Raw genomic sequence first — 21,237 nt, forward strand, 5'->3', positions numbered from 1 at the left:
CATACTCCTATTATATAATAATAATAATAATAATAATAATAATAATAATAATACTAATAATAATACTAATAATAATAATAATAATAATTACTTACTTACTGACTTTTAAGGAACCCGGAGGTTCATTGCCGCCCTAACATAAGCCCGCCTTTGGTCCCTATCCTCAACAAAATTAATCCAGTCTCTATCATTATATCTCACCTGCCTCAAATCCATTTTATTATTATCTTCCCATCTACGTCTCGGCCTCCCCAAAGGTATTTTTCCGTCCGGCCTCCCAACTAACACTCTATATGCATTTCTGGATTCGCCCATACGTGCTACATGCCCTGCCCATCTCAAACGTCTGGATTTAATGTTCCTAATTATGTCAGATGAAGAATACAATGTGTGCAGTTCTGTGTTTTGTAACTTCCTCCATTCTCCTGTAACTTCATCCCTCTTAGCCACAAATATTTTCCTAAGCACCTTATTCTCAAACACCCTTAACCTATGTTCCTCTCTCAAAGTGAGAGTCCAAGTTTCACAACCATATAGAATAACCGGTAATATAACTGTTTTATAAATTCTAACTTTAAGATTTTTTGTCAACAGACTGGGTGATAAAAGCTTCTCAACCGAATAATAACAGGCATTTCCCATATTTATTCTGTGTTTAATTTCCTCCCGAATATCATTTATATTTGTTACTGTTGCTCCCAGGTATTTGAATTTTTCCACCTCTTCAAAGGCTAAATTTCCAATTTTTTATTTCCATTTCGTACAATATTCTCGTCACGAGACATAATCATATACTATGTCTTTTCGGGATTTACAATAATAATAATAATAATAATAATAATAATAATAATAATAATCCTGATAGTGAGGTGAGCAATGGATAAACTGCAAACATGGTATGATGAGTCTTCCCAGGGTAAAGGAAGAGGAAGGCGGAAAATAGGAAAGGTTACAGAATGCTAGATTTGCAGTGAAATACCTGCACTTAAGCAGAACACTGTGAATGTATGAATGGATGAATGGATGAATGAATGAATGAATGAATGTATGAATGAATGAATGAATGTATGTATGTATGAATTAATTAAGTAATTAATTAATTAATTAATCAATTCATTCATTCATCCTGACAAGCGTTAGGCCTTTACTGTTTGCTACGGTCTCAAGCCACCTGACGACACTCTCCCTTGGGCTGATAATTGAAAATTAGGCGTGGAATTCGTGAGGTGTCCATTCCTAGCATGTGATTTTTCTATTCTTTTCCTGTAATCATCTATAGTCATCTGTAGTCCAGAGAGGGTGGGATTTGTAATTCCTGCCTTACGTCTGCTATTCTCCTCTTCAGGAATTTCATTCCATTAGCCTTTTCGTGACGTTAGCGTGAATGGCCCTTGGAAGCTTAACTTAAAACTTATAAGTACGAAGCAAAGAGAAACATAAGCTTCCACACTGAGGAACTTTCATTTGAGAAATATAACATTGCATTGATTCTCCAGTAATACTGTCTATTAATACAATGGATTATAAAGAGGAATGAGTTGTATGCTTGTTTCCTGTGAAATAACACTTTTTATTCTGTTTCGTTGGATTATGAGAGCTAATTCTCATATTTCAAGTAGATTTTGCTTTGTTTGTTTGCTCCTTGTACCCTCAAGGGCGTAAAATACTCGTAAAATTCGATGATAGGTTTTTAACCTTTACTGATTTAATTCTCAACCTTCTATTACTACACAACTCCTGTCTTGCGATTGGCTGGATCTTTCATTTCGACGTTAACTTAAATACAAAATCTTGGGGATATCAGAGTTAGGAGTATACTGCAGCATATTTGAACTGGGGATGTATTCAATTACTGTGTTACAGTTAAATCGATAGGTGGGGTGAATTGCATAGTGGTTGGCACCGTTAAGACATCTTCCATCATTCTTTCACTACTTTACTGATCGGAATGTCTTTATAGGCAAATGTCATTTTGGAAATGGAAAAAGGAAAGTCCAACGGATGCAGTGATACATATTTGGAAGTTTATTGAATTTATATTCTATTAATAAAATCTATTGTTTTGAAAATTCTCAAAATCGCAGTCATTGGCACTTCAATATATAGCTATTGGCATCAAATTCTATAGTCATTGGCACCCAAAAGAACATTATATTCGGAACTATCCATTTGATACTATTAAAAGAAAAACACTTTTAACACGCAGCATGATGCAAATATAAAGACCATTTAACAAATTTATTAACTTAAGTCATTAAGATTTTCATTCTGTGTCTGCGGAGCCCTCATCCATCCAATTAGGAGAACTATCAGCATACTGGAAACACTTGTGGCAAACATAGGAATCATCGTCTTCTGGTAATGGCATGTGTATTTTGTGTTCATCTGGTACACATTTTCTATGAAAAAGTTTTTTACATAGTGAACACTCTAAGTCATTCGGTCTAACAGTCTTAGTACATTTAGGGCACATTCCCCTTTTTTCGCAAGTATTTTTCTTAATTGTTACATTTTTCCCTTTTAGTTCTTTCTTCTCTTCTCATTTCTTTTTCCTTTCTTCTTTAGCAAGTGCCTCTTCGTTTTTCTTACTTTCCTTCTCCTCGAAAAGTACTTTCCATGTTTTACATGTTATGACAAATGGAATTCTTTCTGTATTCCTCTTGAACTTTCTTCTTTGCGTATTTGGCCATTGCAAAACTTCTCCGAGGGGAGACATTTTCTCAACTGTCTCAGGTGCACATTCTACATTAATGGCTACACTTGTGCTAGGAACTTCTTCCACAGTAACCTTAGGAGGAGCAGCCACAGCCTCAGTCCGTTCTTCAGTAATCTTATCTGCAGGATGTTGTGATGCTAATTCCAGAAAAGAGTCATTTACACAATCGACATCTATGGCTTCACATGTACTAGGAACATCTTCCACAGTAACCCTAGGAGGAGTAGCTGGAGTATCAGTTCGTTCTTCAATAATCTCTTCTGTGGGATATTGTGGTGCCGTTCCCAGGAAAGAGTCAATGAGTCTTTTGAGAGTAAGTTCTGCTTCATTACCTCCTTCTTTTGTTTTGAGTTCTGTAATTAATGTACTTCCTACAATTTCTTCAAACATACCATATGTCAGTATGTTACTACCGTGGTTTCTGGACTCTATGTTTGTGGCTCTGTTTTTCCCAAGGCATTTTGTGAAATCAGTATTGTTCGGATTCCAAGGAAACAATCCACGTGGCACGAAATCCTTGTATAGCTGATTGGTCTAGTGAATACGTTTGCAATGCTTTAGCCAAAACTGGGGCAAACCATTCTTTGTTTAGCACTCTATCAGGATTTTCTCTATGCCACTCTAACACCGCTCTTTTCCAAACCATTTTAATGGCATTGGGATAAAGAGCAATCAGAATTATACCTACGTCAGTGCAGAGCTCACTAAGTTGGAAAGTTAGATGGGTGCGGTGGCCATCAACAAGTAGAATTACTGGCATTTTTATGTTATTTTTGCGAAGATAAGGAGCAAAAATATTTCCTATATATTCATAAAACACTTCGGCTGTCATCCAGCCAGATGTACTGTGCCCCACTCCCCAGTCGTCGGGGATTCTCTTTGTGATTTCATTGGGAATTCTTTGATAAGGATATATAACCATTGGTGGACACATCTGTCCGGAAGCAGAAATGGCGAACATTGTTGTTATAGACAGTTTTGCAGGACCTCTATCAACTTCATACACGTTTCTGTCCCCTTTAAAGGCTAAAACTTTCCCTGTTTTTGGACATAATTGGATCCCTGATTCATCGCCGTTAAATATCATTGTCGAATCTTGAAGAATGTCTAAATAATTCTCTTCTTCCAAAATATCTTTAACCTGCTTAAACCTAGAATTAAAAAGAATAAGCAAAATATTAAACAATTCATAAAACATACGAACTCTTTCAATAGTTTCCTTCTCTCAACTTCTCATATTAATTTAAGGATTGAGAGACAGTGATGTCAATACATAGTCGTAATATTGTTTCTCTAACATAGCTACTTCAAAAAGATAAACATAGTAAGTAGGCTACGTGGAAAATTGAAGTCAAGTAGTAAATGATGAATGACCAATCATGTGCTAAAAGATAGACGAATCATTCTTTGCCATTTTTTGACATCTGCTTCATAAACGGTGGCACTGGATGAAGTTACACTTTCACTTGTTCGGATGGAAATCTCTGGATGGCGACGAAGATATGATCGAAACCATCCATCCCCAGGCATATTTTCCTTAAAAGGTATTTTTCTCTGGTTCATGGTTAGGAACTGTTTAACAGATAGTTGGACATCCAATTACCTCTGAGGAAATACTTTTCTGGCGCAGGTAACAATTCACTTTACTAACAGTTTTTCTTTATCTTCACTGAGTACTGGTGCAGGTCCCATTGAATATTTTGAAAATTTGGCACTGAGTCGAAATTGTAATGTAGACCTTGGAATGTTGTACTTTTTTGCTGGAGTTTTTTGGGCATTTCACCTCGAATTTCGTCTAAAGCTGTCTGTAAATGTTGTGGATTGTAACATTTCTTACTTCCAATCTTCTTCTTCTTTATCCTTCCAAATTTTACGTCGTTCATGCTGCTGAATCTTCGAAAGGAGAGAAAATAATACTGTAAATCAATTAGTTTGGCACTGCCAATAACTATAACAGTTGTAGTGATAGTCACATACATAATACATTGACACCTCATGCCAATAACTGGTAAATATAATTTTAAACCCATGAAAATTATGAGGTTATGTAGCAACGTAAGAAACATTATGGCATCAAAACGTCACAATAAAAATGTGAATCAGTTAGATATAGTCATTGGCACAGGGTGCCAATAATTGAAACCCACATATTTTTCTTTACAGTAATTGACACTCCGCCATTTGGTGATCGTTTAGGTTAGGATGTTTAAACTGCACCTATTTGAATAGGAGAAACCTTCAGCAATGGATCTGTACAAGTTTCATTACAAGAGAATGAACCTAAGAAAAACAGTAATGCATATTAAGAGATAAAATACTTAACATTTACCTTCAGAAAATGCCTTTTGTTGACGATACAGTATACAGCGTCTGATATCAAGCAGCCATGACACAAAACAAAGCGAATCTGGTGGAAAATTTCAGTACTATTTCAAATAGGAGATATCACTGAATGCAGATGTTGCTCTCAGATGGCACTATTGGTCTTAAAAACCTTATTATAGAGGAAATTAATTAAAAGATGCCAGTAACTATCAGAGTGCCAACGACTATATAGTTTACCCTATTAATATTTTCTTTGTTAATGATCGTAATTGTTAATTTCATTTTACTCTTGAGTTTAATGGCATATTGTTTATTGGAAGTTCTCTTTCCTTCAACAGAATGAGTACTACAATGTTCATTGTTGAAGATATATTATTGTTAAGCAAAATGCACATATCGAAAGTGTATGCAGTGTAATAAGTCTCTACATATTGTTAACAAAATAATTGACATTCTTCTTCTGATGATGACGATGAAGAGCTGGAATCATCATAATAGTCGCCATAGTCAAAGAAGAAAGGTGATCTCTTCTGAACTGCGGGTCTTCCATTCACTGTACTGACCTAGAACGAGGGGAGAACTACATTTATGACCTCTGTAATCAATGAGGACTAACTAAATTTATTTTAATTTTACCATGTTTTGAATTTTATAAATATTGCAGCTATTAATTAAATGATCAGGAAGAATTCCTTAACTGAAGATCTAATGCTGATACTCATATTCTCAAATCTAGCAGTCAAGAATTATTCTTGACAGCATGTTGAGATTATTTTATTGTACTCCGAATGAAACAAGCACGCGTCCTCAGTTTTTTCTTCTATGCTGCGTTATTTTAAACGTTAGCCTTGCGCCTGTTTGACCACATGAGCAGGGTGCTGCTGCTTTTCAGGGTACAAGGGGACAATGGGCCCAGCACTTGAATATACAGGGTGTTTCCGAGGTGGTGTTACAAACTTTCAGGGATGATGGCGAAGGGCACATGTATCAATGCGAGATAAGGAACCCTCGTCCGGAAATGACCGACTCGAAAGTTACAAACAAAAATAGTTGTGTGGAAATGACAATTTTATTCCTCTGTATACCTTATTTATGTGTATTTATCCCTACATCTTACACATACTGTATTCATCTGACGTTGTTTACGTTGTCTACTTACAGTATTCCATTCAATGCGCTGTCTGAGGGATGGGGACAGGAAACTACATTAAGGCAATGCAAATAGTGTACTGTGTAACGGACATGGTCGGTCCTGATATGCACGTCTGTAGACAGCAGTGTATGTGTACAAGTTGCAGTGTCCAGTCGATCAGTCCTAGTGAAATGGAGGAGTACACGAGAGCGGAATAAGCAGACCTGATTTTCGAATACGGATGAGTCAATGGGAACAGTAGCCAAGTTCACATATTTTACCGGGTCAATGCTCATTTTGGGTATCTGTTCATATGTATTCAATTCAAATGTAAATTGTAAATAAATTTGAATTTGAATATGAAAAAAGTACCCACGTAGGAGACATCCGGCCCATACCATCTTTCCACGACTGTTCCAAAGGTTAAGGGAAGGAGGGCACGTGGTGCCAAATTACAATTATTCCATTTCCACACAACTATTTTTGCTTATAAATTTCGACTCGGTCATTTCCGGACCATGGTTCCTTATCTCAAATTGATACATGTGCCCTTCGCCATCATCCCTGAAAGTTTGTAACACCACCTTGGAAACACCATGTATATTGGTGATGGTGATGATGATGATTATGATGGTGATGATGTTGATGATAATAATAATAATGATGATGATGATGATAATAATAATAATAATAATAATAATAATAATAATAATAATAATAATAATAATAGCCACTTTTGCAAGGCAAGTAATTTCATAATTTCGTTTCATTTAATAATATTACACCACATTAATTATCGAATCTTCAACAATTATTTTAGAACCCTTTTTTTAGTTTATTTTAAGACGCTTCATCAATAGCTATGGCAGGCTCCATCAATGCAGCGCTGAATTATTGGTGCTACATTTTGTGGATCTACAGTTTAAATATTAACATATTTTAAATTATTTTTCCACGTATTCACGTAGGCCTACAAGTTCCCTTAAAATTGTTCCTAAATACGAATAACTGTTTTATGTGGATCCGTGTAAAATTATTTATATACTGACTCAAAACGTATTAATTTATAGACAAAGTCATAAGTTACTTAAGGAAGGAGTTTGTCATCGTTCTAAGAAGCGAAATTTTATTTTATATTTATTTTATATTATTTTTTTATTCTTGTACAACTAATACATTTATACATGGATGGCTGAGAACCAGACTGTTCTAAGTCCAACTTTCTATAAGAGGGAAGTCTTTGTTTCATTGTGTTCCAGTTCTTGTCTGCATACATAAATCGATCGAAGTTGTAAATATTCCTCTCCATAAGGTTGCTATGAAGCTATTCCAAATTGTTTCATGAAGCTTTGAATGTCAGGAGCTAAAAATAGCTCTCCTGAAAAAAAAAATAGTAAAATAGACATGGAACAGTCTGGTTCTGGACCATCGACATGTCCTTTGAATGACATTTCAAGAAAATAAATTATAAAAGTTTGCAATAAGATAAGATAATTAAACTTTATTATTTCGAGAAAGTTTTAGCATATTCTTCATAATAAATTGATTTATATGGACCAGAAAATTGCCTCAGAAATTTAAAGTTCTATTTCACTGCTTACATTATCTTCAGTTCTCGTTTGATCTAATCATCTCTTGTGGACTGTAATTTCTTCTTCATTACCGAACATTAATCATTAATGTCAAGAATAATTTATTTTGTAAAAAAAATGTGCCATCGTCACGAGTAACATAAGTGTTAAATTACCTGGGTCAAGAGTATGACTCCCATTGCAAGAAAGGCAAGCATCACAGCATATCTCATTTTGTTAACTTTCTTTCTGGAAAAAGATAAAATAACACATTAAATATTCAACTTATTCTCATAGAATTCATGAAATTGAATAGTTTTCTTCCAAGTGAAGCGATTAAATTTAGGACTCTGAACAAAGTTGGATAGTGGCTAAATAGACATCTCAACACTTTTTTTTTCGGATTAGGACTCAAATATTTAAGATCACAAAATAAGAACATTAGTAGGTAATATTTTGGCGGATCTCGTTTTGTCACAAAGAAAATATTTACATTTTCTAGATTATCACCTAAAACACAAACACCTCTTTCTTGAAAACGAGTGTACGGCATACTAGGGTATTCGGAAATTACTGATGTTACTTCTAGTTATACAATTTAGAGATATGCATAGATATGAACATCCAGCGCGAAATGGAACACCTCCAAGTTTTCAACATAAGTAGGCATTTCGAACACTCGTGAAGGAATTAGTTGCGTGCCGAATATTTGCCATAATTAACCAGCTACATCATCCGCTACACTGTGCATTCCTCTTCAGCCATCAAATCGGAATACCATATCCCTCGTGATGGTCTGCCATATTAAATTTCTGCATATCTAAGGACAAAACTAAAGTTATTTCAATAATTTATTATCATAACACACTTCTTTTAAATTGGCAGAGGATATTGGGATTTAAATCAATGGATTTCACAAAACCCGCTATGAAATATTTCATATGAAACAATTTTTATCTCTGAAAGGAAGCAAAAATGAGCAAAATTGTATTAAACTTTTTTATATTTTAAATAATAATGGCCAGAAATTAATGATGTTACTTACAGTTCACCCTGTATAGTGAGGACGAAGATTATCCCTTAGTAATCATAATACAGTATATATCAAATAATGAATATTTCGGAATATGTATGATAAGGTTTTCTTGTGTTAAATTCTAACGTACCTTGTTTCCATGTTTAGACCTATTATGGATCATCTTCAGAACTGGTCGTTGCTGGTCTTGGTCTTGGCGTTAGAATTTAACACAAGAAAGTCTTATCATACATATTCCGAAGTGATACAGTGTTAAAAGTCGTGTAATCAAGATGTATAATGAATATTGCTCGGAAATATTTCGCCTTATGAGCTTGATTTTTAACTTACTTACTTTGTTAGGTTTTATAATTATGCTGATATAATTATCATATCCCGTTCGATATGAAATATTTCATATGAAACAATTTTTATCTCTGAAAGGAAGCAAAAATGAGCAATAAACAATATATTCTAAAGAATAACGGCGTGAAATTAATGACGTTACTTACGGTTCACCCTTCACTTTATGTAATATATATATTTTGTTTAAACAACCACACGAAAATTGTACACAAGTAAATGTTTTCAAGGATAAGAATTTAAAAATAAATTATATTTGAAAATTAACTACTTATACGAAACAATTTTCTCCATCATAGCCCACACACAACAAAACATATAATTTCTCACATGCTATGAGCAAATTCAATTCAATTCAATTCAATTTATTTTGCCATTAGACATACAGTATTAGGCTTCGTCAGAGTACATTGAAAAACACATAAATACATTTTAAAAAACACTAATAAAAGACACAGTAAAATTTAAATAATACAATGAAAACCTGAAGTAATTTTGAAAATTTTATATTTAAGAAAACTGACTAAATTGGAATTAAACTTATTTATTAAAATGCAATTTAATACAAATTTGTGTTGAAAAACTCAGCAACAGAATAGAAAGGATTATTTTAATAACCAATTGTAAAATCTAGTTTTGAAGCTATTGATTGGTAATTTATAATGTTGACTGGGGAGCTTATTATATAATTTCATCCCCATAATTAAAACGTTCGTGTTGCTCTTGTGTAATCTACAATATGGAATATTAATTTGTTCACTATTTATAATTTCATGATCATGTATATTGGCTACTAATGAGTAATTGTCGATATTTTGTCGAGTGTAAAGTACTAGATCACACACACACACACACACACACACACACACACACATATATATATATATATATATATATATATATATATATATATATAAATTTATGATTGTTAAAATCTGTGATTGTCTGAAAAGTGGCCGACAATGATCCAGATAGTTTGATTTACATAAAATGCTAATGGCTTTCTTTTGTAAAATCAACACGCTTCCAATTTTGGTTCCATTTCCCCAGAAAATTAGGGCATATCGGATTATCGACAGAAAGAAAGAAAAATAGACACATCTTAAATAATTTTGAGAAACGGAAGTCGTTAATTTCTTTAACAAATATAAAACTCTTGATAGCTTTGTGCATATGTATTTGATGTGCTTATCCCATGTTAAACTGGAGTCTATAAAAAGTCCTAGAAATTTTGTGTAGTTGAGTCTGTTGTCCTTATTTATTAGATAATTTAGGCTCAAAGTTACGTTGATAGTTTTTTCTTGATTAAGCAAGAAACCATTAGATTCAAACCATAAAGCTATCTGTGATAGAGTATCATTGTTGAGAGCATGTCATTGATTAAGAGTAGAGGAAGAACATAAGAAAATAGTGTCATCTGCATACATAATTGTTATTGCTTTAATGAATTCTGGAAGGTCATGTATTGCTATTAAGAATAATAGGGAACCAATTAAGAAAGTGACTCTGGTGTGAAGGCGTAAGAAATAAATGCGGGAGTCCAGTAATTAAGAAGCCGAGGAATTACGAACTACATTTTAAATATTTACTTTGACAATGATAACTAATTTTATTATTTGGCGAAAATAGTGTTCCCATAATAAATAAAACGAACGGAGTTCTTAAGAAATGATATTCGTCAGTTGTTTCTTTTTAATTAGCATCATTGCCATGCTAACGTAAATGTGGCAATGCCGCTTGTGTTGGACTTAGTATTGACACAGTCATCAGAGACGACTTACGACTTACGTTTGATAAGTTGTCGTTAATGAGTAGCAATATTATTTGCAGTTCTCGGTGTAGTAAACAAGAGAAGGAAGGAAGCAAACATTTCCTTAAGCGGAAAATTTTCCATAAGAGTATTTAAAAATTATCCTGAAAATCTTCAGTTTCAGAAAATATTTCTATTCAAAAGTACTCTTTTCGCATCTTTACATACAACAGCTATTGCCTCCGATGGATTTTGCATTGCTCAGTAACTTCTTAGGCGAGGTAATTCAGGATTTTGCGATTCACTTAATCGTCCTTTTAGGTCAGTATGAATTGAAAGTCTTAACCATTGTGGTGATGCGTTTCGGGTAGACCTCATACCGTCCTAGATGCCGCCTGCCTGTTAAATACGCTGCTACATTTGAACTACATTAAGACTAGTTGCCAAAAAGCACATCAATTTCTCATTTTTAACTTCATTCTCAAAAATTGTATAGAAAGTCGACGATGCAAGAATAACTTCCTAGGAGAGTTCCGCGCATGCACAATGTCTGACGAATACCAGAAGAACTCTTGCGTCCTAAACGTAGACATCGTCACTTTAAGTAATATATCCACAAGCGACCTGTTTGTTTCGATGAATTTATTTCCTTTGAAAACAGTTCCACTCAACTACAAACAGTCCGAAATGGTACGCCCTTCTTTCCACAAGTTTTGTTTGTAGGTTCCTGAAAACATAAACAATGCTTTCTCAATCGCATACTACAAACGTCTGGCGATCTAACATGATCACTATTTCTAGTATTTTTGCCAAATATTTTGAATTCCCTAGTATTTCGAGATACAGTACGTAAGCAAGGACTTTTGATCAGTGTATCATAACATGCATTATGTTCCCATTACATTATTTTATTCTACGAGTAAAGGTCATTTATGTCCTCTCTCATTGCATTTTATTCCGTAATGACCTTGATTTTAAAGTTAAAGTAAGCCTGATTGCCTCGATGGTCCGTCATGCAGAAGTTTTCCCATCTGCAAATTCAATCAGTCTTTAAATCACTTAATCAGCCTGTCAATCAAATACACTCACTCACTCACTCACTCACTCACTCACTCACTCACTCACTCACTCACTCACTACTCACTCACTGAAAGAGACAACTTTGAGGGTATCACTTACTGTATTATTTGTCATCCAACAATATTTTGTATTTCAGAGTTGAACATATCCTCATAAAATTCTCTTAAATTTACATCTATTCATTTACCGTTTAATATACGGTATCTAGGATGTAAATTGTACTTTTTCCATTGCTGGTAATAAAAATAGGAAATTACGACGTTTCGAGAATAGGCTCTACCTTCTTCCTCAGGTGAACAACATATCGTCATTGTTCCTGCAGTAACTCCTATGTGACATATTTATCGATTTTTAGATTTTTGCTCTATTAAATAAGTTAAATAATGATACAGCAAATAATAAAATCTCCTATATGTAATTTTATTTCTTTCTTTCGAAAATGTAAGAATTCACAATCGCCTATGTACTACTGACATAGAATGAATAAATGTGTTTATCTTCCTACTGAAAAATTTTATATTTTGCACATAGGAGTTATTGCAGGAACAACGACGATATGCAGTGAGAATGGTATCCTACTCGTTGAGATTGTTAAAACAGATTAAGTGACCCAAGCGGATTGAGTATTTCCTAATGACCCTAACGAGTACTATACCATTCTCACCCGCTTTTAGAATGATTATACGTACTATCATAGAAACTTTGTGATTTTCTTGTTATATTGCCTGAAATGAGCATTCCAAACTACAACTTCTCTTAAAAATCCACCATTACTTCCTGTCTCACTAAATTCAATAAATTTCCATTTACTTAGGGGAGAGTTGGGTAGTATCGGACATCGGGTAATATCGAACAGTGATGTTTCTTTCATCTACCACCAGATGGTAATACCTAAGTGACATAATTACGTTTCTGTATGCGACATCTGAACACTGCTACTACTGTCTGGTGGTAGATGAAAGAAACATCACTGTCCGATATTACCCGATGTCCGATTCTACCCAACTCTCCCCTATACATTAACTTTTTCACATTGTGAATATGTCAGGCTGTTAAGCAACAAGCATTTAGAATAATACTTTAAAATTACCTCGGAATACTGAACTTTTTCTGGTACTGCAATTTCCGTAAATAAACATCGTAAATCATAAGAGTCTTGCTTAATATTTATGAACGACTATACTATAGAAGTGAACATTTCTTTTACGGCAGTCCCATTTTCGTGAAATTTCAACTACATCCATTTATTCGTTAAATAATTCAATAATTCAGTCAGAGTGTTATTTTATTTATCTGTTCACATACAAGGACTCTGTGTGGATAAGACTACTTACTTCTCTTACTCTACCGATATGTAAATATTTCACCTACCTTCAGAGGTTATTGTAACACAATACTCACAGTCTCCTGTAGACGAATATAAGGTATATTTTCCATACAACGAACAGAGTTATATTACCTTCACAACCATGAAGAAAGATTTACATGACGTTTTATACAGTTTTTGAAGTTCGAAATTATTTATTGCGACATTATATTGCTCCTGTCAATACATTCAGTGATTCATTGCAAAGGAAATAACTCTGTACAAATAAAAACAATAAAATTCTTTGAAACCGGGAGTTGTTACATAAACTTTGATATTGGTGTATTCTTTCGTTTGTTGCATTCTTAGTCATTAGGATTAGAACTGAATGAAAGTTCTCGATGAGTGTATTACACAGTATGAAAAATTGTAAGTTTTGTGGCTTTTCTCTTTAACGAAGTCCCTAAATGAGATGAGAAACTTAAAAATAATATGACATAAAAAGATTAAATAACATATATCTGCCAATTTTATATGTTTAGCTTTTCTATAATTTTCTTCCACGGTAAAAATGAATCTACAAAACTTGGCACAGTGCAGATTTTAACGTGACCAGGAAGCCACAATATACCTATAATAAAGTGGGCGTCTTTGTCTGTGCATTTCCCGGCTCAAGAAGCAGTTAACATGAGCAAAATTCATAAAAGGCTCATCCCTTACTGAGTGACATGAAAGCCAATGTTATAAAATTGAGGCATATAACTTAATATTACAAAAACTAACATATCCATAGTACTCTAATGTCAAATTAAGAAAGAAATTCATTTAAATTCATGTAATAAGAAAGCTTGTCCTATGTTCTGAAAAGTAAATAGAATTATATTTGTAACTATGAATTAATTAGAAGGACTAGAATTCAATATCTCTGAACAAGCAGCAAGTAAGATTGGTATAAAATGTAATGTTCTGTATGTTATTATAAACGCTAATATAATACAGTCTGATTAAAAAACACTTTTCTCCTTGTCAGTGTTGCACTTATAAGTCAGTGACTACAACTTTCTAATTAATACATTACTTACCTATGGTTTATTCTTTATTTCTTATTTTGACTGTAGTATTGTTCATGAAGCCAATCAGCCTTAATCATATCTGAGGCCTTCTCTCCAACCATGATAGTGGGGGCATTAGTATTAGAACTCGGAATTATGGGCATGATAGACGCATCTACAACTCTCAAGTTATTTACTCCATAAACTTTCAGTTCCGGAGACACTACTGCTTCTGAATCAGATGATGGTCCCATCTTACAGGTTCCAGTGAAGTGATGGGCACTGGACAAGAACTTCCCAAGTACGCATTTGAAATATTGAATTGTCCCGAATTCATTATTTTCGCAACCAGCTATTGGTGTCTTGTCAATAATGTACCCATATTTCTTCAAAGTTTCAGTTTGAGCTAATTTATATGCAAAGACATAGCCTTCAGCCAGAGGTTCTAAATCTTCTTCAGTTCCATTTACTTGAGAGTATATAATAGGCTCTGCGTATGGATCTGTAGAGTTGATAACTACATATCCTTTACTCCTAGGTTTTACTAGGTAAGGTCCAATGTCAATTCTGTTGTAATAAGATGATGGAATCTGTACTGATTGTGTGCTTACGTCAGCATAAGAGAATCCCATCTTGATATCAGGATCATCACTGGTTGCGAAAGATGTGTTGTAGTATCCCGAAACTTGTGAAATACCTGAAGCAGACAGAGGACCGTTATATGTTTCAAGATAAGTGTAAACGTGTTCCAACCATTGCTTTTCGCTTTTGGGAAGAGTCGATGTATTTGTCAGGCGCAACGTTACTCCCAGAGATGTTGGATGATTCTGCAAATTGTATCCAACTTTCAAGTCACTGATTACCGGTATTCCTAAAGGCTCCAGTATATTCCTTGGACCTATTCCAGATTGTTGAAGAAGTATCGGCGATCGCAATGATCCAGTACTGACTATTACTTCTTTCTTGGCGTACACTACGCCATGAACACTTCTGTCTCCATCTGCATCGTACTCCACACCAACTACAGTATCTGATTTTGGATCTATCACCAATTTAGTGACTACGGCACGGGTTACTATATGTAGATTTGGTCTCTCGTTGCGGATTGGCTTAAGGAAAGCAGTATTTGTGCTCGCCCTTCTTCCGAACGCGGAAGTAGTCTGGGTAACAGTGACACCAATTGGGCGTGGACCATTGTAATCTACTTCTTGATAACCAAGCTCGGAGTATGCTTTCAAAAGAGCACCGACGTTCTGATCTCGATACGGGAAAGTGGAGACGCTTTGATATCCTCCAGTAGCATGGTACTCTGGATTGGAGACTTCGAAGTGATTAAGGTTGTTCTCTGACTTTTTAAAGTATTGAAGAACAGTGTCCCAGTTCCACCCATAGTTCCCATTCTCTGCCCAACGATCGTAGTCCTTCTTGAAGCCTCGGGCGTAGATCATGGTATTGATACTGCTGCTACCTCCTAGAACCTTTCCGACGTCCCAGGAACAGGGTTGCCCCCCGCAGATTACAGGTACAGGCTGGGTGTGGTACGACCACAACAAACCTGACTGTGGTACTTGTGTATAGCCCTTGTACCCGGGAATACTGCTGATATATGGTTCTTCCCCTCCCGCCTCTAAGAGTAGTACAGACCAATCACGATTCTCAGATAATCTGCAAAAGAATTTGAGCGTCACATTTTACTCTTTTCGTAACAATTTAATTCCTTTATTTTCTTCCAAATAATACTTTTCATAATATACAGTCAACTCTGGATATAGTAAACCTCTGTGGACTTGCATACTTCGTCCACTATATTCGAGGTTCACTAAATCCGAAGTGTCTCTCTCCTAACCTTAAATGACAGGAATGAATGAAAATGTGAACAAGAAAATAAAATACTATACAGTAATTGAAATATTTAATTTTTATGGAATGGCTTACACTGTATACTGTTAATCACAGTTGATTTACTTAAACTATGCTGTCGACCTGCGTCCGCTTGCGAAAGACCATGTATAATGTCACTTATAAAATTCACCTTATCTTCCAAAGAAGACACTTTACGCTTCGACATTTTTATACAGTGCATTCACTGTTTGAACACTAGAAATAGACTGTAAGGTACAAATGACAAGTGCTGTTATGGTGTGACTGCGTACTCAGCCTTGGAATTTCCCGAGTCACTTCATGGAAACTGGGAGGATATTGATGAAGTTTGAAAACCATCGGAATCTTACCTTCATTTATGCTCTGGACATAATGTCCGTCTCCTTTTAATAAAAGATGTAATTTCATTTTCCGTTGTTTGGATACTATCCGTCATAATGGAAATATTTTTGAGAACAAAAGGCAACCTTTCGACGGTAGAGGATTAGAAATAACAGTAGAGTAGTGTGCACTGAAAACAGAATGGCAACCCTTCGACGGTGGAGTGAGGCAAGGTCGTCACGCTTTGCCTGGATTTATAGTATAGTTCGTTGTCTAGGAATCATTAATCCTACTTTTGTCCTTTGACTAAAGGAGCAAGAAACTCATTCTCAACACATTCTTTCAATTTTGTACAAGAAGGTCTGACTTCAAATAAGAATTTATTAGGATACAACTGTTGTAACTTCAATTTTTAAGGTTCACTGTAACCGAAGAGAGGGTTCACTATAAATGGAAATATTAATGTACTTTTTAATGTATGCAGATCAGGACCAACGATTTAGGTTCATTATAGCCGAATGTTCACTATAACCGAGTTCCCTATATCCAGAGTTGACTGTATATGCTTTAAACTGTAATTCAAAAACTGTAAGTAAATGAAATCTTGTATTATGCAGCTAATGAAATTAAGCACCTAATCTTATAATAATGAGATTCTTTCGCTATTACTAGTGTGTAATGACTACTTTGGTTAGCGTGGCATTTTTGGAACTTAGATGAAATTTTGAAGGAAATGATATCAGGTTGTCAAAATAGCCACTTTCTCCGCAACTGCAATAGAAAATAACAAAGTGGAATAATAACTGAGTAAATGATAGAAAGATCGAAAACATTATCGCGAGCAAATTTATTTAATTGTAATGTATCATTCATATGGTATATTAACATCTCGGTCTATAGCACCTTGAATCTATATTTTGCCATTAATATGTTTAAATTGTTTCTAATTAATATCGTTTCCCATTCTCTCTGCAAGAGGCTTTAATTTATTTTATAAATTTGAATTCATTTCAAACTTATTTATTACATTATGATATCTATATTAAATTTTTTGTTGTATAAATAAATAAGCGACTGTTCATATCATATTTCTTCTGTATCACTCCAAATAAATTTTATATGCACTGTTTCAATATACAGTGTGTTCGGTATTACTTCATATTATCTTGTATCGTATCTTTGTAGAAATAAAGAATATTTAAGTAGATAATTCGATGTAGCAAAATCTTAACAAGTTTCTATGCTTATATAAAACTAGAAGTGTATACGAAACTTAGAAGATTGTGGGCAGATTTGATTATCTTATGTTTAGCGAGAGTTCTCGACGCTACTCATTCTAAAACTTGCTAATGTTTAAGTACATTTAAATACTAGAAAATATGTTGGCTTAATGTTATTAAATACTAGGTTTAATAATGTGCGAACCCGGTTTTTACATATTACATTATCAGGTTGACAGATTACTGATACAAAGAATTGCTCACAACAGGGAGCATATCCGCAAATTTGCACGGACTTACGCTTTATATTTCCTTACCTGTTGGCGACAACACATCCCGCAGTACCACCGCCTACGACGATGAAGTCGTAAGAAGTGCTGTTAAGATTAACCACCCTCTGTCTGTCCTTGTTTATTGGCGGGTACTGATTCTTCATTAGTGACGTGAACAGTGTCAGGAACACTGTGGCTATGGATTCATTCTGTGGTATCTGGCCTAGGGCTTCCAGTCCGAGTTCGCTTAGAACCACTGACATCTCTGAAAATTGGAAAAGTCTATCATGTAAAGATAAAAATGCAGTTCATCACTTTAATATTCGAGCAGCATGAGTTTTTCCCACTTTTTGGCTTTAGTTTTGTCACCTGAACAAAAATATGAATTGTAATTATGGAATATGATTTGAAAGATTGGTACTATATTTATACTTAAAAATTAGAACTCTAAACCATTATATATTTGCGTTACATTTTCCATTTCATGCATATCGAATGATTATACTCCACTTTAAAGTTCGAGCAACTGCTGATTGTACACATTTCTTCCTTTGTTTACATTCCTTATGTACTAGAAGAAATGGTAAGAGTGGCTTGTCTGCCTGTCCTCTATTGCTGTGTTCAGTTTCTGTAAAGCCAGTGGCAGTACTGTACACACAGCATTAAAATGGGACGCAAAGAAATAAATACGACATTTGAACAAAGCCCGCTTGTGATTTTTCATCACGCAAAAGATCGCTCTGAAAGACAAATTGCACAGATGTTGCAAATATGCAAAAATACAGTTCATGATATATTAAGACACTATGAAAAAGAGGACAGACTATTCTACATTTCAAAAAGGTCGACCAGAAATTCTCATCAGAAGAAAAAAAAAGTCTTCTCATCAGAAAAATCATGGTAGAACGAAAACTGAGTGCATCGAAACCAACAGCCGAACTTAATCAAGAAACAGGATAGCCTGTGTACCCTGAAACTGTGCGTAGACATAATAAAGGAAGTCGGATACAGTGGAAGAGTGGCAAGGAAGAAATCTTTATCAGTGAAAGTAAGAGTATAAGTACACGTAAAGAATGATGAAAATTGGTAGCGAAGTGTAATATTTTCAGATGAAAACAAGTTCAACGTGTTTACATCGGATGGAAGAAGACATGTTTGGTGGAAACCGAATGAGGAACTCAATCCTAAGAGCATGAGACCAACAGTATAATATGGTTGTGGAAATGTTATGTTATGAGGTTGTTTTTCTTCAGCTGGAGTCGGCAAAATGGAATTCATAGAACACACAATGACTCATATGGACTATTTGAATATCCTGAGGAATTATTTACACGGTAGCGCAGAGAAACTAGATATCAGAAATATTTTCAGTTTGCACCAGGACAACGATCCGAAACGTAGACTTACAATATGAGGGCTTGACTACGTCATAATTGTCCAAAAGTGATCTAAACTCCACCTCAGTCACCTGATCTCAATCCTATTGAGAATTTGTGGCAGGAACTTGATGCCAGGGTCAGGAAATTTGAAAGAAAGAACTCAGGGGAAGACTCAGAGTACAATGGGACAAAATTGATCGTGAAAATACGGAAAAATTAGTTGCCTTCATGCCGAAGAGACTGGAAATTGTGATAAAATAGAATGCACATCTCCAAATACTAGAGCTTATTTCTTAGTCACAATTGTGAGCTTATATTTTATTTTATTCAATTTTGTTTTGCATTTTCTCCGAATATCGAAGTGAGCCACTGTAAGTGTAATTCGTAAAATATTTTGCATGTTAAATGTTATGTTTTATTTTACGACGCTCGCAACTGCAGAGGTTATATCAGCGTCGCCGGATGTGCCGGAATTTTGTCCCGCAGGAGTTCTTTTACATGCCAGTAAATCTACTGACATGAGCCTGTCGAATTTAAGCACACTTAAGTGCCATCGACCTGGCTCGGGATCGAACCCGCAACCTTGGGCATAGAAGGCCAGCTTTTGCATGTTGTCTGCACAAATTTCAGAGATTCCTGTGGTTACTATCTCTGTGGAACGTTCGATGCACAAACCCTTTGTACTTTTAGCCTGCGGAAATTATATAGTTTACTATTAACACTTCAAAAGTTTTAAACACAATATGAAAGAACATCATTTCGATTAAATGTGGGAGGTAATCTTATAATATCGATTCAAATACTTTAAAAAATTCAGATTGGTATTCAAATAAAGCGTGATAGAAGTGACCGGAATAAAACTCAAGTGAATCACAACTCCTTGTTTGAAGTATGACACATCAGGCATTATGCCAATAATATTTTATTATTTACGAAGAAATATGTCAAATCTATCTGTATTAGATTGTAGCATTACTACTTCTGAATCTTTACAAATTGTCATTATAAGTTTAGATTGAAGAATTATGAGCAATTGAAAGCAACCAAAAATAAATTGAGGCAGCAAATATGTGATTCAAAAATAGTAAATTCGCCTGGATGAAGCTATAACTTCTGTTTCTTTCTGCGCGAAAATTATAATAATGTAATTAGACTAGGTTTTTTGAATGTCTGTGTATGATCTGTGGGCTTGGGCTTGTCTGTTTTATTTTCCGGTCTGGTTGATGGTTTCGTACGTATTAGCACTGAAGCTGGAACAGTTGGGACTACGTGAAGTCATTGAGATGTCGAGAACGAAATTCAATTGGAACAATAGGATATTTTTATAACAGGGTGAAATAAACACGACAGGCCTCCTTCTTACAACTCTGCACTTCATTAAGAACGACCTACCGAGAGTCATGATACACGCGCGATCGGTAGCTCGTCGTACTATAAGCAGCAGGCTGGCTGCCTCGTGTCCTGACTCCGCAGAAAGCAAACACCCGACGAAACATCACGATCGACCGTCGGTCATCGTGATCATCGAAGTACTTTCACGGGGATTTCCGTCATCATTTAGCTTTTGCTTTATGTACAATAGCGGGATTGATTGGGAAGCGTTTGCGCTATTGACAGAGCCACTGCGGGGGACTACACTATTTTTCTTATTCTTTTATTTTTTTTAAATCATGGAACTTGTAGAAATTATTTTCTGAACAACATGTTAGGCCTACTTATTAAAAGGAAACCTAATTAGATCTTTTTTCTTTCTGTGATCTTGGCTGTACCATATATTTTACAGGTTACGCAGTTCAAAATCTGTGTTAATTAACATGCTTACCTGCTGTTGTGCCGAGATTCACTGCCTTTAGA

The 21,237-nt window shown here is 34.9% G+C and overlaps 2 protein-coding genes across 2 annotated transcripts; both read right to left on the reverse strand.

Moving 5' to 3' along the window:
- Positions 1–1,727: 1,727 nt before the first annotated feature.
- On the reverse strand, positions 1,728–14,343 carry LOC138706141 (uncharacterized). The gene is made up of 3 exons (XM_069835127.1): positions 13,324–14,343; positions 7,921–7,993; positions 1,728–5,604 (listed from the first exon to the last, which is right to left on the reverse strand). Exon 3 carries the CDS (start codon positions 3,104–3,106, stop codon positions 2,540–2,542), a length of 567 nt encoding a protein of 188 aa, XP_069691228.1. The 5' UTR covers positions 3,107–5,604; positions 7,921–7,993; positions 13,324–14,343; the 3' UTR covers positions 1,728–2,539.
- Positions 14,341–20,785, reverse strand: LOC138705597 (glucose dehydrogenase [FAD, quinone]-like). The gene is made up of 3 exons (XM_069834198.1): positions 20,776–20,785; positions 18,050–18,269; positions 14,341–15,975 (listed from the first exon to the last, which is right to left on the reverse strand). The coding sequence occupies exons 1-3, from the start codon at positions 20,783–20,785 to the stop codon at positions 14,355–14,357; spliced, it is 1,851 nt and encodes a 616-aa protein (XP_069690299.1). The 3' UTR covers positions 14,341–14,354.
- Between the last annotated feature and the right edge of the window lie 452 nt (positions 20,786–21,237).

Source organism: Periplaneta americana, chromosome 9, assembly GCF_040183065.1.
Source record: "Periplaneta americana isolate PAMFEO1 chromosome 9, P.americana_PAMFEO1_priV1, whole genome shotgun sequence".
In the NCBI taxonomy this organism is placed as follows: domain Eukaryota; kingdom Metazoa; phylum Arthropoda; class Insecta; order Blattodea; family Blattidae; genus Periplaneta; species Periplaneta americana.